Raw genomic sequence first — 18,810 nt, forward strand, 5'->3', positions numbered from 1 at the left:
GTATTCCCAAGTACTTATAAGTCTTGAAAAATAGGGGTACCACAGACTGTTTACGGGGTAAAAAAATCTCCCTGTTTGGGGGCACACTGAAGACTGTTATTTGTTAAGTTGTTTGAACATTCTAAGAAACTACATCTACATACCCTTTACACTGACCAGTGCTGTGGTCACTACAGGCTAGTTCTGACCAGTGAAGAGCCAGGTCTTTGACTGCCCACACTTGTGTGGCCAGGTGCGTCCTCAGTTTGACACTTCGGACGACATCTAAATCTGAAAAGAAATCCAGTCCTGTTTGTAGCTCCACATCCCGTATCCTAGCAACATGTTGGGCCAGGTAGTCTTCATCTGGCTGAAAATAGAGAATAATCAAGGTCTAATCTAAAACCGGACATAAAAATTGACCAAGAATAACAACTAATGAACTACTGGTAGGTTAAGGAAATCTTCATCTGTAATGATAGCATTTGTCTGTTCCCACCTGTACACAGACGGAACACTTACCAGACAGTTGGGTTCTCTGTCCATGTGTAATGATAGCATTAGTCTGTTCCCACCTGTACACAGACGGGACACTTACCAGACAGTTGGGTTCTCTGTCCATGTGTAATATTGGTAGCATTCGTCTGTTCCCACCTGTACACAGACGGACACTTACCAGACAGTAGGGTTCTCTGTCCATGTGTAATGATAGTATTTGTCTGTTCCCACCTGCACACAGACAGGACACTTATCAGACAGTTGGGTTCTCTGCCCATGTGTAATATTGGTAGCATTCGTCTGTTCCCACCTGTACCCAGACGGGACCCTTACCATACAGCTGGGCTCTCTGTCCATGTGTAATATTGGTAGCATTCGGCTGTTCCCACCTGTACACAGGCGGGCCACTTCCCAGCCAGTTGGGTTCTCTGTCTATCTGTAATGATAGCATTTGACTGTTCCCACCTGTACACAGTCAGGACACTTACCAGACAGTTGGGCTCTCTGTCTATCTGTAATGATAGCATTTGTATGTTACCACCTGTACACAGACAGACACTTACCAGACAGTTGGGTTCTCTGCCCATGTGTAATATTGGTAGCATACGTCTGTTCCCACCTGTACACAGGCGGGCCACTTCCCAGCCAGTTGGGTTCTCTGTCGATGTGTAATGATAGCATTTATCTGTTCCCACCTGTACCCAGACGGGACCCTTACCATACAGCTGGGCTCTCTGTCCATGTGTAATATTGGGAGCATTCGTCTGTTCCCACCTGTACACAGTCAGGACACTTACCAGACAGCTGGCTTCTCTGTCCCTGTGTAATGATAGCATCTGTCTGTTCCCACTTGTACACAGACAGGACACTAACCAGACAGTTGGGTTCTTTGTCCATGTGTAATGAGAGCATTTGTCTGTTCCCATCTGTACACAGACGGGACACTGACCAGACAGTTGGGTTCGCTGTCCAAGTGTAATGATAGCATTTGACTGTTCCCACCTGTACACAGGCGGGCCACTTCCCAGCCAGTTGGGTTCTCTGTCGATGTGTAATGATAGCATTAGTCTGTTCCCTCCTGTACACAGACGGGACACTTATCAGACAGCTGGGTTCTCTGGCCCTGTGTAATGATAGCAATTGCCTGTTCCCACTTGTACACAGACAGGACACTAACCAGACAGTTGGGTTCTTTGTCCATGTGTAATGGTAGCATTCGTCTTTTCCCACCTGTACACAGGCGGGCCACTTCCCAGCCAGTTGGGTTCTCTGTCTATCTGTAATGATAGCATTAGTCTGTTCCCTCCTGTACACAGACGGGACACTTACCAGACAGTTGGGTTCTCTGTCCATCTGTAATGATAGCATTAGTCTGTTCCCACCTGTACACAGACGGGACACTTACCAGACAGCTGGGTTCTCTGTCCCTGTGTAATGATAGCATTTGTCTGTTCCCACTTGTACACAGACGGGACACTTACCATACAGCTGGGTTCTCTGTCCATGTGTAATGATAGCATTTGTCTGTTCGCACCTGTACACAGACGGGACACTTACCAGACAGTTGGGTTCTCTGTCCCTGTGTAATGATAGCATCTGTCTGTTCCCACTTGTACACAGACGGGACACTTACCATAAAGCTGGGTTCTCTGTCCATGTGTAATGATAGCATTAGTCTGTTCCCACCTGTACACAGACAGGACACTTACCAGACAGCTGGGTTCTCTGTCCATCTGTTATGATAGCATTTGTCTGATCCCACCTGTACACAGAGGGGACACTTACCAGACAGTTGGGTTCTCTGTCCATGTGTAATGGTAGCCTTTGTCTGTTCCCACCTGTACACAGACGGGACACTTACCAGACAGTTGGGTTCTCTGTCCAAGTGTGGGATGATGAAGGTCATTGTGTCCAGCTTGTCAACATCACATGACGACACATTGACCAGTGGTTCGGAACATCGGACAAGAATGATGAAATAATGGGACGGTATCGCAACAGTTTTCCCAGCATCCACAAATCTGTAACCAGAGGTTAATCATTCAAAGCCTACATAAAGTCATTATCATTTGTTAGAATTGTCTAAATATTGTAAATCAGTATGTCTGTCTTGATGTCTTTCAAAATACATTAGCCCTAATTAAATTTTTATCTACCTTTGTGTTAATGATCTGACAGATTCAACTCATTCATCCCTACATTTTTAAAATGTACTTGTCCAGTCTTTGATTTGGTAAGGTTCAAATATGAATTTAGGGGTAAATGGGTTAAAAAAAGTTCTACCCATTGAATGTCAAATCTTACACTTGTTGAAAGCCATAAGGGTACATTTTTTTGTTTTCAATGGATTGAAATTTCTGTTTTAATCCAAAATTAAATAGCATGACTTACCTTGTGCTGTTGGTGATCCCCTCCCATAGTCCATCTGAGTTGTGGTCAAACACCGGTCCAGCGGTCACTTGGATGCCCTGTGATTGTCTGTTGTAATCACTTATCAATGTCCACACATATCGCCAAATACCTGAACAAAATTAGTCATTTAGTAAAATTATTTGAAAACCTGCAATAACAGAACATCTTTACTATACACAGATGTATTTTGAGGACATATTCATTTTACATGTATATTGATTCTTAACAATTTTTGCCATAAGGTGAATGTGAATAAGAGGGGGGGGGGGGAATGTGTGGAGAAGTGGGGAGAGAAACTCCCAACCTTACAATCTTGAAAACAAAATATCACTCGATGTATTTTTCACATAATATTAGAAATACAAATGTAATAAAGAAAAAAATATGTATATGTAGGCCTACTGTGTATTATGACAAACAGACAATGTTCAATAAACCTTCTCACCTGAATAAAATCCTCTGTACATTGGGACAGTGTTGGTGTGTAGTCTACTCTCTGTCTGTATGGTGTCAAAACCTGTTAACAGGACAGCCATAGAAAGTTCAAAAACATATATATTATTTTTTACATATATTGAGCTCGATGGAAAAAAGGTTGAATATTTTATAGCTTTTCATAAACTTCATTTAAGAAACAAAACCACATATATAGGAATGTCTTTTCACTGGCATCCATGCAGGTAAGACAGAGATTCAAGGAGTCCAGCAACTTACTGTTTCTCAGAAGCAAGAATAATTGAAATATATGTGATTACAAATAATGACTGTGTTCTCCACACAGAATTCCTGTTACAGATTTATCTTTCTGACAAAGTATGAACATTGTACCCTTTTCATTAAACTAAAAATTGTAATGGATTAGAGACTACTTTGAAGTTTTGAAACCCTAATTTATACATATGTTGAAAGACATTTATGGTAAATAGTCAAAATCTAATTTATCTGGCATTTGAAAAAAACAAAAAAACATATTGAGCTCGATGAAAAAAAGGTTGAATATTTTATAGCTTTTCATAAAACTTACCACATATATAGGAATGTCACCATATCCTGATTTTTTATAAAAAAAATCTCATCTCTGGCCCTTACCTGGATTGTACAGAAACACCTGTGTGATGTTGTTACCATGGTAACTGTCACATGAAACCTTCGGTAATCTCTGGTCTAGCAGCACACATGCATCGTCCAACAAACTCACATTCTTGGCACAAAGACAAACAGAAAATAGCTTAAACCCAACATAATCAACAGATGACAACAAACACATAGTTGTTTTTTCTTCTTCTTTTTCAAATTGTATTTATACATTACATCATTATGTTTGAGATTTAGACATCCGTATAGTGATCTTAAAATATCATTCAGGACAAATTAAACATGAATTTGACAATTTCTGGATCCTTACCTGTTTCCTGGTGAGAGTGAAGGTTGACCAGACAGGTGTATGAAACAGTTTGCTGTACCCAGTCCTGAAGTTTCCCTGATCCAGTTCACATATCTGTAACCCACTATGAGTGGTGACCGGAGCGCCAAACAAGGGGGTATAACTCCGCACCGAGGCAGTGGTGCTAGTTGGCAGCTTCAGGCAATCAAAACTTCAAATCATTAGGATGTCAAAAGATGATAAGTTTAATTTGTTACAGCATGATATTGAGAAATCTCTTATCTTAGTTTATATTTATATCTCAATTTAGCTACTTTCATCAGTTACATAGCTATGCTATTCAATCTGAAAAAGAGACCTCCAGAAAACTAATTACAGAAATACGAGTTTCCTTCACACATGTCAAACTTGTATGGTAAAACTACCCTTCTGGTTTTGTCAAAGCCTGAGAGATCCTTGCTCAATAAAACTATTCTCACAAAGTCGCATACTTGCCAACTCTCTCTATTTAGGTGGGAGCTAGACTCCCAATCTTGGACCCTAAAATTGAGCATTTTTAACCAGTGAAATTGCTAAACTATTCCTATTTTCTAAGATCTGATGATTTCATCTGTGAGAATAGTTCATTGAAAAGATTTTATGTAAAAGTGCTATTTTCCCCTAGGGTGTACATAAACACATTTCAATAATGCTTTTAATTCCGAGCACACATTATCTCCCCCATGGAAATTTGGCAAGTATGAAGTCCTCTCAGACTCAGAAGGCTTGGTTAAATAAAATTGACATTCATTAACTTTCACCGTTTGTCATAGCCAGAGAGATCCTTGTTCAATAAAACTTTTCTCACAAAGTCTGGTTTAGTCCTCTCAGACAAAGAATGCTTTGTTAAATAAAATTTACACTCGTTAACTCTCTCCGTGTTTTCACAGCCCGAGAGATCCTCGTTCAATAAAACTATTCTCACAAAGTCGTCTTTAGTCACAGAATGCCTTGTTAACTAAAATGTACACTCATTAACTCTCACCATGTTGTCACAGCCACAGAGTGCCTGTTGTGGTCCAATAGCAATATGTGTATTACACTTGGGACATTTACTTAAGTTGGGTTGATCTCTTGTTTGAGGGTTCTTCAGCATGTCATCCAGTGACCCAGTGGTACCATTATTAGAGCTTGGCACAATCTCTAGTAGATCTATATGGACAGGAATATCATTTTTAATAGATATTGCTTTCACCTTCGACAACAAAACAATTTTTTATAGTCATATTAACATGTAATAGTACATGGTCCGTATCCAATCAAAACACACATTGCAAATGAATCTTGTTGGAATGCCAAAGAAATTCTGGACACCTATACATATAAAATAGATTATAGTTTTGCTTATTTGGGGCCCCGTCATGTGCCTGGCCATACCCCCAATTGTCTATTTCTAGTAATAGTGACCTTGACCTTGAACTTGAAAAACTTTCAAACCCCTTTTAAAGTCCATTTTCATAGTATATGTTCTTTTGAAACAAAAAAGAAACATAAGTTGCAAAGTCGTGTTTTTGATGTTGTGAAGCGCAAGGGGCATTGAGATGTAGCAGGAGAGGCTATATTAACTCCTGGGCTACAAAGCATACCATTATAAGCCACAAGTTTAAAAATGTTAATTCCTCGTCAACTCATGCTAGCCATAGGCTTTAGTCATACAGAATGTGTATTGAAAATATAACAACAAGATAAGTGATACCCACCTGACATCATGTTGTAGAGCTCAATGTTCTCAAATGGTTTGGTTGTGTAATTCACCTTAAATCCTGGTCCATGAGCCAAAAATAAAGCCTGAAAAATTGTATGAAATAAATAATAATAATAAATAATAATACAAATCCATTTAAGTACTTTTAACGCCATAACTAAAACAGATCTCTTGTCCCCTGTATGGCATCTATGAAACTGCTACAAGTTATTCCTCAGATACACGCTAAACAGAATGAAAATTTGAGAAAGAGATATTTCCTCACACTATGGAATCAAGGATCATAAAAATACATCTTTTTATATTGGCACATTTTTACTTAAAAACAAATTATTACCAATAAACACATAACATGACAGCTGGAAATTATTCCACTTTTTGTTAGCTATAGTATTGTGGGATTAAATTACAATGCAAATCTGACTTTCACTATTCAGACATTTACAAATATTTGTTTTCATTGGTTCATAAGGCTTTTTATTTCTTTCTAACAGTGAAATATTACCAACAATCAGCAGCTACCCATCTTCAAAACATAAACAAAATTTTACAAATGTTTAGATCATTCGCAGTCATAACAGTCAATACACATCTCTCAAAGTCTCACTGAAATAGACAGTTCTGTGCTGTATAGTTGCTAATTTTCGCAGGGGATTTAATTTTGCCATGTTTGCGATAACCAAGCTAGGATAGCTCAAAATTGAATACTCAGTGAATATTAATACCATGAATATACGAGGATGTAGAAAAGACCTGTTTACCCTTTTACTGCTGAATAATACCATAAAATACCAATTCACTATTGTATTTAAGTTATTTTGTTAAAACACTTGTAAAATAACTCCCATCACCCAAACACCCCCGAAAGCCCCACAAATCCTGGGAACTAGTTCAGATTGACACTACAGCGAGATATCAGCCCCATAAATCAATTAAACAAATTAAACAATTTAATTCAACAAGTAAAATACTAAAAGGTGAAATACCATACAGAAGTTAACTCTGTTTACAAACCAATAAAATGAGTAAATTTATTATAAAAACAGTGACTTAAAGGGAAGAAGTATGTACAAACATCCATGTCTGAAGTTGCGTACCTACCTGCATACTTTTGTACAGGTTGTCGTAACCATGGTTACCTTGCAAACAAAAGGAACTTCGCTTCCTGGCAAGAGATGTACAACAGCATCATATAGAAATACATTTAGAAAATATTTCACTTTATTTTTCAAATATATTACTGAGATGTCATCACAAGAAATGTAGAAGATACAGAGGCCTGTTTAAGTATTTTGTGGGTAAATATGATATGAGAGACATCAACTTTTCTAACTACCATCATGGTTTATTAACATCATAATAAATCATTAAGATCTTTACTAGAAATGGGCCTGACTGTACCCCATGGTCTAATTTTCTAACAGTGACCTTGACCTTAGAAACTTTTAAAACCCCTATCGCACATCTACATGTCGCAGTGTAACGCAAAGTCAAATTTCAAAAAGATTAGTCAATCTCTTGAAACAAAATGTGGACGGACAGACAGATGGACAATCATGTGATAGCTATAGGGTACTGCATCACTGATGCGGGGGTGCTAACTAGCTCCTTAAGAAATAAGATGTGATACAACAGTGCAAGTGGTCAACTATTACCTTGACACTGTCCACTTGGCCTGGACATCCAGGATGACATCCCCTATACGTGGGTTGTTGGAGTAGTGGTGGCGGACAGGAATGTCTTGTTGTGAAAAGGCATGGAAATGGCCACTCTTACACTCCAGTCGCTTCAGCAGGGCTGCTTCAGTCATCACTGTCAAACACAACAAAAACATAAATACTGCAGGATGAGATGTTCAATACTAAACAGTGGAATTGATACTGAAGTACATTGATTCATGTGGAGTGGAGGAGCTGGACAGTGTTACAATATAACTGCATGATTTCGGACTCGTTGATATTACATATTGTTTCTTACAACAAGTATTCTACCAGGTATTTTTTTGCCAATGAAATATCCATTCCTCACGGGTGAAATGCATATTTGCCTGGTGTTTATTTCATTTTGAATTATGGAAATACTTTTTGTTGTTATCGCATGCATTTATATTAACCTTCATGATAAATTCACCCCCATTACAGATTGCAACAAGAGTACCGTGGGGCGGGACAATATACGTCCGTTGAATGCCATATAGTGTTATATACTTTCTTTCATTGAAAAAAGATCTGCATCATTCTAAGAATGGTTAGCTGACATGCTGTAAAAAATGTAGGAGAAAATCTCCGACAAAAAATCAAATACTGAAATGAACAAAGGACAATAACTTTTGCAAAAGAAGTCGAATCAAAATTCTTTTAAGGGGGACACAACTTCATATCATGATTATAAAATATACTAAGTTTCAAAGAGAGCCGTTGAAAAATGTAGGAGGAGATTGCCGGACAAAAAATCAAATACTGAAATAAACAAAGGGCAATAACTTTTGCAAAAATTGTTGAATCAAAATTCTTTTCAAAGAAACACAACAACATATCATGATTATTAAGCCTCCTTGGTTTCAAAGAAATCCGTCATAAAATGTAGGAGGAGATCTCTGGACAAAAAATCAAATACTGAAATGAACAAAGGGCAATAACTTTTGGAAAAATTGTAGAATCAAAATTCTTTTATGGGAGACAACTTCATATCATGATTATAATGTAAACCAAGTTTCAAAGAGATCGGTCGAAAACTGTAGGAGGAGATTGCCGGACAAACAAAAGTTTACGCCGGCCGGATAACGCCATACCATAATACTTCCGTCAAATTTGACGGGCGTATAAAAAGGGCAGGTAATTAAGTGTAAAAAGATATCACAGTTTACTTTTAGGGTCTGTTTATTTTTTCTATAGGAAAACTGTATCATTTCTGACCTTGTCTATGTAACTAGTATAACATACCTGTATTATTTCTGACCTTGTCTATGTAACTAGTATAACATACCTGTATTATTTCTGACCATGTCTATGTAACTAGTATAATATACCTGTATTATTTCTGACCATGTCTATGTAACTAGTATAACATACCTGTATCATTTCTGACCTTGTCTGTATCATTTCTGACCTTGTCTATGTAACAAGTATAACATACCTGTATTATTTCTGACCTTGTCTATGTAACTAGTATATTATAATATACCTGTATCATTTCTGACCATGTCTATGTAACAAGTATAACATACCTGTATTATTTCTGACCTTGTCTATGTAACTAGTATAACATACCTGTATCATTTCTGACCTTGTCTATGTAACTATTATAACATACCTGTATCATTTCTGACCTTGTCCATGTAACTAGTATAACATTCCTGTATTATTTCTGACATTGTCCATGCAACTAGTATAACATACCTGTATTAGTTCTGACCTTGTCTATGTAACAAGTATAACATGCCTGTATTATTTCTGACCTTGTGTATGTAACTAGTATAACATACCTGCATTATTTCTGACCTTGTGTATGTAACTAGTATAACATACCTGGATTATTTCTGACCTTGTCTATGTTACTAGTATAACATACCTGTATTAGTTCTGACCTTGTCTATGTAACTAGTATAACATACCTGTATTATTTCTGACCTTGTCTATGTTACTAGTATAACATACCTGTATAATTTCTAACCTTGTCTATGTTACTAATATAACATACCTGTATTATTTCTGACCTTGTCTATGTAACTAGTATGACATACCTGTAGTATTTTTGACCACAACATACTCCTTGCCAATCTTTTGTTGATGGAAATCCTTGTGGACTCGACCAATGGTGCCGTCAAACACTAGCACCTCATTGGTTTTGACATAGGTACTTAGCTCTACCTTCCTGTCACAAGATGTGGCCTCCATTCCTTTAATAAGTGAAAATAAAGTTTAGTACATTCTGCTACTGAATTCCACTAAAAGACTTTCACTAGTATTTAGTTATGAATTTTTAATCATTTCTCAGTGACAACTGTATACCAGAAAATGTTCGCCCAGTCAATCTTTCCCTCTTCTCTGATAAAATTCATATTTGCTCAGCTTTAATTTCGCCCTTCACATTTTGATAACAATCTATATAATGGTTCTTTACTAATGTTCGCTATAAGGATAAATTCCCCCTCATTATGGAGTGTGAAAAAAGGAATAGTATATATTTTTTACCTCATTTTTCAAAGATTCACACCTTTGATTGATTGAGTAAAAACAGCAGGATTGTGTATAATATGCATTACTTACCATGGTCAGCAAGTATGATGAGGTTTACACAGTTGTGTATGTCACGGCTATACAGGCCTTCCATCAACCTCGCTATCACCTGGTCAACTCTCGTCAGCATGGAGTTTACCTGGGGAAATACACAGTTAACAATACAACAATCACCCCATAACTGTCTATCACCTGGTCAACCCTTAGTCAGCATGGAGTCTACCTGGGGAAATACACAGTTAACCATACAACAATCACCCCATACCTATCTATCACCTGGTCAACCCTTGTCAGCATGGAGTCTACCTGGGAAAATACACAGTTAACCATACAACAATCACCCTGTACCTGTCTATCACCTGGTCAACCCAAGTCAGCATGGAGTCTACCTGGGGAAAAACAGTTAACCATACAACAATCACCCCATAACTGTCTATCACCTGGTCAACTCTTGTCAGCATGGAGTCTACCTGGGGAAATACACAGTTAACCATACACAATCACCCTGTTCCTGTCTATCACCTGGTCAACCCAAGTCAGCATGGAGTCTCCCTGCGAAAATAAAACAGTTAACCATACAACAATCACCCCATAACTGTCTATCACCTGGCCAACCCTCATCAGCATGGGGTCTACCTGGTGAAATACACAGTTAACCATACACAATCCCCCTGTACCTGTCTATCACCTGGTCAACCCAAGTCAGCATGGAGTCTTCCTGGGGAAAAACAGTTAACCAAACAACAATCACCCTATACCTGTCTATCACCTGGTCAACCCTCATCAACATGGAGACTACCTGGGGAAATACACAGTTAACCATACAACAATCACCCCATAACTGTCTATCACCTGGTCAACCCTCATCAGCATGGGGTCTACCTGGGGAAATACACAGTTAACCATACACAATCCCCCTGTACCTGTCTATCACCTGGTCAACCCAAGTCAGCATGGAGTCTACCTGGGGAAAAACAGTTAACCAAACAACAATCACCCTATCCCTGTCTATCACCTGGTCAACCCTCGTCAGTATGGAGCCTACCTGAGGAAATACACAGCTAACCATACAACAATCACCCCATACCTGTCTAACACCTGGTCAATCCTCGTCAGCATGGAGTCTACCTGGGGAAGTACCCAACCAACCATACAACAATCCCCCCATACCTGTCTATCACCTGGTCAAACCTCGTCAGTATGGAGTCTACCTGAGGAAATACACAGTTAACCATACAACAATCCCCCTGTACCTGTCTATCACCTGGTCAACCCAAGTCAGCATGGAGTCTACCTGGGAAAATTAAACAGTTAACCATACAACAATCACCCCATCCCTGTCTATCACCTGGTCAACCCTCGTTAGCATGGAGTCTACCTGGGGAAATACACAGTTACCCATACACAATCCCCCTGTACCTGTCTATCACCTGGTCAACCCAAGTCAGCATGGAGTCTACCTGGGGAAAAACAGTTAACCATACAACAATCTCCCCATAACTGTCTATCACCTGGTCAACCCTCATCAACATGGAGACTACCTGGGGAAATACACAGTGAACTATACAACAATCACCCCATACCTGTCTATCACCTTGTCAACCCTCATCAGTATGGAGGTTACCTGGGGAAATACACAGTTAACCATACAACAATCACCCCATTCCTGTCTATCACCTGGTCAACCCTCGTCAGCATGGGGTCTACCCGGGGAAGTACCCAACCAACCATACAACAATCACCCCATACCTGTCTATCACCTGGTCAATCCTCGTCAGCATGGAGTCTACCTGGGGAAGTACCCAACCAACCGTACAAAAATCACCCCATACCTGCTTATCACCTGGTCAAACCTTGTCAAATTAAAAACTGTACAGTAAATATTAGTGTAGACTAATATGATTTTAGTAAAACTGTCCCGGTAAATTCATTCCACAACTGTTAAGACAATTGTTTCAGACATATTACCTTTGAGCTTACTGGCCCACTGCCATGTCCAGAGTGGTCAGGCTCGTCGAAGTACAGGGTGATAAGGTCAGGCCGCTGGTCATCTGTCAAGCTCAGCCATCCAAGGACAGTGTCCACTCTTTCCTCAAAGGTCACTGACCTACAACCCACAAACTCAAGTCAACATATGTCAGTAATACAGGTCATATTTCTTTAACAGTTAAAGGATTCTCATTACTAAAGGACTAGGGACATATCCGGCCTCATCATGGATTTAGAATTAGTTGTAATATTCGTAATCTGGAATAAATGAAGTATGCAAATATGAAATTTCAAATTCATTCGACAACTGGTTTCGGAGATATTGCATTACAAAGAGAGACATAAAACGGAATATCGTCTGGTGTGTGCTATTTGGTTGAAAATCGACAATTTTGCAGCAATGTAACTAAACATTCTTCAGTTTTTGAAAGCCTCCGCATGCACCAGACAAATAAATATTTGACATACGTAAACATACCTGTGTTCAATCGTAGAAAGAAATTTTGTTAGTCACATGCAGAGGCTTTAATTTCTGTTGGCTAATCATCCAAAACTACCATCTTTTGGCTATTTCTGCATAGTGACGGAATTTTGTTGCTATGGAAGGGTATCTAGGCATGCGAATTGGAAAAAATCTGCACCAACAAAGATAGCCCCTTTAACCAATATGATGTTTATAACAGAAATTGGTAAATAAATTCTTGAAGTTGAAATTTGTACTTTTTTTGAGGACGAGAATGCCCAAAGTCCTTAATGTAATCTCAGACTAACTGAAATAGTTCTGAAGCAGACTTTAACTTCTTCCCCACCCCTCCCCCCTCCCAACCCCCCAACCCCACTCTACAGAAATTAGTACCCATAAGAATTAATCTAACACTGAATAGATCTGCCCAACCGGTTACATTGACATTTTGTACAAGGACAATCCTGCCTTGTCTGAACTTGACCTAAATGTCTGACCTTCACCTCTGATGCTGACCTAAAGAGACCTGAACTTGACCTAGATGTCTGACCTTCACCTCTGATGCTGACCTACAGAGATCTGAACTTGACCTAAATGTCTGACCTTCACCTACCCATCATACATTCTCCATGTATCTGGCTGTATCCCTGAGATGTTGACATCAGACCCGACCCAGAACATGGACGCTGATTTCTTGCCCTGTTTCTTTGCTGTAGTCCAGATCTGTCATCGAAAAATAAATTTGTATTTAAGTGTTCACAAAAACATTAATTTACAATGGACACAAGATTGATGCTTAGATAAATGAATCATCAACAAATTTTCAAAAAGCAAATTTTGAGAAATGTTTTGAAATTTACAAACAATTGCATTTATTGTATTGAAGAGATCATTTTAAATTCTATTACATTTAGTACAAATGTATAAGTTATTAATTTCACTACAATGAATTTAAGTAGATTACAAGTTTTGCATTGATATGCCATTATTTTAAAGCTAATATTGGGTTATTATGATCAGACCCAGATATCAAACAATTATTGTCTGATCATTGAATGATAATTTGCAGAATATCCTGTCTAAAATCATAGTATCACCACATATAAGGTTTTTCAAGTCACAATATTTGAGAAAATTCATGAACATTTCCTTTTTAGAGACAGTTCAGTTTCGAATTATTTAATTTTTTACGTCAGGAACATTCACATAAGATAATAAAACAGAGATACTGACCGGTTCTCCGCCCCACCACTGAGGACCATACTTGACGCTTCCATACAGAGTGAACGTCTGGTTTATGACAGGGTCATACATGTTGTTGTCTACAATGCCATGAGACTCTGGGTACAGGCCCTGGTGAAAACAGACATCATACATCCTTATCATCATGATTAATAATGACAGACTTCATCATAACTAATATTTACAAACTTCAACACAACTAATACTTACAACCTTCATTACAACTAATACTTACAAACTTCATCACGACTTATATTGACAGACTTCATCAATACCAATACTCACAAACTTCATCACGACTAATATTGACAAACTTCATCACAACCAATACTTACAAACTTCGTCACAACCAATACTCACAAACTTCATCACGACTAATATTGACAGACTTCACCACAACTAATACTTACAAACTTCATCACGACTAATATTGACAGTCTTCATCACAACCAATACTAACAAACTTCATCACAACCAATACTTACAAACTTCGTCACAACCAATACTCACAAACTTCATCACGACTAATATTGACAGACTTCATCCCAAACAATACTAATAAACTTCATCACAACCAATACTTACAAACTTCATCAGAACCAATACTCACAAACTTCATCACGACTAATATTGACAGACTTCATGACAACCAATACTTACAAACTTCATCACGACTAATATTGACAGTCTTCATCACAACCAATACTAACAAACTTCATCACAACCAATACTTACAAACTTCATCAGAACCAATACTCACAAACTTCATCACGACTAATATTGACAAACTTCATCACAACCAATACTTACAAACTTCGTCACAACCAATACTCACAAACTTCATCACGACTAATATTGACAAACTTCATCACAACCAATACTTACAAACTTCGTCACAACCAATACTCACAAACTTCATCACGACTAATATTGACAGACTTCACCACAACTAATACTTACAAACTTCATCACGACTAATATTGACAGACGTCATCACGATTAATATTGATAGACGTCATCAGGACTAATATTGACAGACTTCATCACAACCAATACTTACAAACTTCATCACAACTAATATTGACAGACTTCATCACAACCAATACGCACAAACTTCATCACGACTAATATTGACAGACTTCACCACAACTAATACTTACAAACTTCATCACGACTAATATTGATAGACTTCATCACAACCAATACTAATAAATTACTTCACAACCAATACTTACAAACTTCATCACAACCAATACTTACAAACTTCGTCACAACCAATACTCACAAACTTCATCACGACTAATATTGACAAACTTCATCACAACCAATACTTACAAACTTCATCACAACTAATATTGACAGACTTCATCACAACCAATACTCACAAACTTCATCACGACTAATATTGACAGACTTCACCACAACTAATACTTACAAACTTCATCACGACTAATATTGATAGACTTCATCACAACCAATACTAATAAATTACTTCACAACCAATACTTACAAACTTCATCACAACCAATACTTACAAACTTCGTCACAACCAATACTCACAAACTTCATCACGACTAATATTGACAGACTTCATCACAACCAATACTTACAAACTTCATCACGACTAATACTTACAAACGTCATCACGACTAATATTGACAGACTTCATCACAACTAATATTGACAGACTTCCTCACGACTAATATTGACAGACTTTATCACGACTAATATTGACAGACTTCATCACAACTAGTACAAACAACCTTCATCACGACTAATATTGACAGACTTCATCACGACTAATATTGACAGACTTCATTACGACTAATATTGCCAAACTTCATCACGACTAATATTGCCAGACTTCATCACGACTACTATTGACAGACTTCATCACGACTAATATTGACAGACTTCATCACGACTAATATTGACAGACGTCATCACGACTAATATTGACAAACTTCATCACACCTAATATTGACAAGACTTCATCACGACTAATACAAACAAACTTCATTACGACTAATATTGCCAAACTTCATCACGACTAATATTGACAAAGTGGCCATATATGAAGGGGGGTACTTAATTACTGTGACGATGGTGTAGTGGTTTGGGACAGTCAAGGTCAGGTATGTAGGGTGTGTACTTACTGTGACAATGGTGTAGTGGTTTGGGGAAGGTCAAGGTCGGGTATGTAGGGTGTGTACTTACTGTGACGATGGTATAGTGGTTTTGGGAAGGTCAAGGTCGGGTATGTAGGGTGTGTACTTACTGTGACGATGGTGTAGATGTTTGGGGAAGGTCAAGGTTGAGTATGTAGGGTGTGTACTTACTGTGACAATGGTGTAGTGGTTTGGGGAAGGTCAAGGTTGAGTATGTAGGGTGTGTACTTATTGTGACGAAGGTGTAGTGGTTTAGGAAAGTCAAGGTCAGGTATTTAGGGTGTGTACTTACTGTGACGATGGTGTAGTAGCTTTGGGAAGGTCAAGGTCAGGTATGTAGGGTGTGTACTTACTGTGACAATGGTGTAGTGGTTTGGGAAGGTCAAGGTCGGGTAGGTAGCCCTCATGTATGGTGTATGTACCCCACAGTCCCTCAGCCTTTCAATGGTGGGAGTCATATTTCGATGGAGATACTCTGCTCTAAACCCATCTAGTGACACCAGCAGCAGAGGAGGGGTACGTCTAAAAGAGACCAAAATAATTCCTTACATTATTCACAACATGTTGTTTCATGGTTATTTATCTAAATTCAAAAATGTCACATCGCTAAAAACATCTGTATGTACAGCGAGTTTTTTTTCAAAAATATTGTGAATATACATTTTTTTTTAAATCTAATTATATAAGCTGTTTTTAGTTCAAAATCAATACAGACCCTTTATGCAAGGTACAGGATTTTTAAAAAAATGTACCCAGTAAATGAAAACATATTTTTGAAAATTTAGGCTGTATTTAGTTCAAAATTCATACAGACCCTTCATGCCAAGGACAGGATTTCTTGTTCGCTTCACAAGGCTGGTCCATCCAGGTCTGTGCCCCTGTTTTGTGGGTGGTGAGGCCTGGTGGACTACTGGTAGTGGGTACTGTCGACAAGGTTGGTAAAGTGGTGGCCTTGGTCGTTTTTGTCGAGGGATGGACCGTTTCCTTTGCGACAGTAGTAGTGGTTGGGGGTGGTACAGAGGCTGCCACAGTAACAGGTAGGGGTCCTTTTGTAGATTCTCCATTTTGCTGTATCTTTTGACTTTTTGCAGCACTCCCCACTCCGTTTGTATTACTTGCATTGTCATTATGTTTTTGGAGCCCAAGACCAAGTCCTAAGCCGATAGCTAGACCACACACTGTAGCAACCTAGGAAGTACAGACCATGATTAATCAAAACATCTTTGTTTTTATATTTATTGATTTTCAAAATAAAGGCTGAATGAATAGCTTTCTGATGATTTGAGGTGCAAACTCACTAAGTTATTTTACTTTAAATGTAACAGGCCTCTAGACCTTACTCACACATATATGCTCCACAGATACACAAAGTGAATAAACAAACTCGCTCTGTAGCAGTATTTTGTTTAATTTCTTCAATGTATTTAATTGATTGAAGACTATCAATATTTCAAATTTCAACATTTCCAGGCATCAAATACTTACAAACAACCCGATGTAGATATAGCGATTGCGTCTTTTTCTTAGTCTTAGGCTGCCAACCTGTGAATGTATATATAATTTGTTGTAAAGTATTAAAACTCTTTAGAATTCTAAAAGGTAAGTGAAATGACTAAACATGATGACTACATCAGCTACTTAGTGCATACATGTTCATGCTTCATGATTTACAGTCAACTGAAATCAAAGATACTAGATCTGTGTGCTATCCACTGTGCCACCCGACCATTCTAGGTTGATATGACCCCAAGTAAGGACCTGAGCTGAATTCTAGCTCTTACAAGAGACCTACAATATGAAGGTCTCTGCTCTATCCAACTGTGTCCGATCCTGTCTGTGTTGTAGTTGTTTCGGCATGCTGAATTATTTTAAAATATAAAGCAGCATCACAAAGGAAATAAAATGCAAACAAAGTACAAAGTTGAAAATGTATAGGGTGGTCGGGTGGTGCAGTGGATAGCGCACTTGCCTTTCACCAAGGCGACCGGAGTTTGATTCCCCGATCGGACGTGAAAAGGTTGGGGTCACCTGCCCGACCACATTTTCTCCAGGTACTCTGGTTTCCTCCCACACTAAGACCCCCCACGCACTAACATCTGGGCCAACAAGAGTGATTAAAATAAGTTGAAATAACTTGTTTCATAATTGTTGTAAAATAAATAGTGTTTATATTTATATAAAGTTGAAAAATTAGGGTTGTCAAAGTGCCAAAAATAATGTAAAATATTGAAACATGAATTTTAGTCGTTTTGGTATCAAGTAGTTTTGCGAATCCTGAAGACGTTTCGGGACTTAATCAAGTTGTTTCGGGACATATAGAATTTTCACTTATAAATAACATTTCGCTCCCGCTTCATATAAAGGCCTGTAAATACACTAGTATGGTTTTTAATAAGTCTATGACCCGTGTCACGACTTACACGTGCTTGGGATCATTAGTGTTACCAGATTGCTAGTGTTTGAGGGGATACCTACCAACATTTACCCGATTAACAGTGTGTTGTTACCTTAATTGTGAAACTAGTCTCATTATTAAATACAGATCTAGAGAAACTTATGAAATTCAACATTCAATTTCTTTCATTATTGATAGGTTCATTGCAATTGTTTGATATTGCAATATTTTCAATTCACTCTATTCTCCATTATTGACATTAAGTGAGGAATGAGTTAACATTGATTCCAACAATGTT

General features: G+C 38.1%; 1 protein-coding gene across 3 annotated transcripts in view; it reads right to left on the minus strand.

Moving 5' to 3' along the window:
- Positions 1 to 18,810, minus strand: part of LOC110442364 — an 87,313-nt gene that overhangs the window by 42,127 nt on the left and 26,376 nt on the right. For 2 of the 3 annotated variants that reach the window (XM_021485930.1, XM_021485929.1), the window contains 18 exons: positions 17,603 to 17,659; positions 16,932 to 17,305; positions 16,471 to 16,639; positions 13,941 to 14,060; positions 13,321 to 13,430; positions 12,224 to 12,362; positions 10,286 to 10,394; positions 9,760 to 9,915; positions 7,673 to 7,829; positions 7,119 to 7,182; positions 6,013 to 6,100; positions 5,298 to 5,464; positions 4,295 to 4,468; positions 3,979 to 4,090; positions 3,335 to 3,406; positions 2,869 to 2,998; positions 2,339 to 2,498; positions 144 to 349 (listed from right to left, as the gene is read on the minus strand). In XM_021485930.1, the coding sequence (XP_021341605.1) occupies positions 144 to 349; positions 2,339 to 2,498; positions 2,869 to 2,998; positions 3,335 to 3,406; positions 3,979 to 4,090; positions 4,295 to 4,468; positions 5,298 to 5,464; positions 6,013 to 6,100; positions 7,119 to 7,182; positions 7,673 to 7,829; positions 9,760 to 9,915; positions 10,286 to 10,394; positions 12,224 to 12,362; positions 13,321 to 13,430; positions 13,941 to 14,060; positions 16,471 to 16,639; positions 16,932 to 17,305; positions 17,603 to 17,659 (2,564 nt within the window). Of the gene's footprint in view, positions 1 to 143; positions 350 to 2,338; positions 2,499 to 2,868; positions 2,999 to 3,334; positions 3,407 to 3,978; positions 4,091 to 4,294; positions 4,469 to 5,297; positions 5,465 to 6,012; positions 6,101 to 7,118; positions 7,183 to 7,672; positions 7,830 to 9,759; positions 9,916 to 10,285; positions 10,395 to 12,223; positions 12,363 to 13,320; positions 13,431 to 13,940; positions 14,061 to 16,105; positions 16,147 to 16,470; positions 16,640 to 16,931; positions 17,306 to 17,602; positions 17,660 to 18,810 lie in introns of those variants that run through there. The other variant, XM_021485931.1, reaches the window with a different exon arrangement.

This window comes from Mizuhopecten yessoensis, unplaced genomic scaffold (assembly GCF_002113885.1).
Source record: "Mizuhopecten yessoensis strain PY_sf001 unplaced genomic scaffold, ASM211388v2 scaffold716253, whole genome shotgun sequence".
Taxonomy (NCBI): domain Eukaryota; kingdom Metazoa; phylum Mollusca; class Bivalvia; order Pectinida; family Pectinidae; genus Mizuhopecten; species Mizuhopecten yessoensis.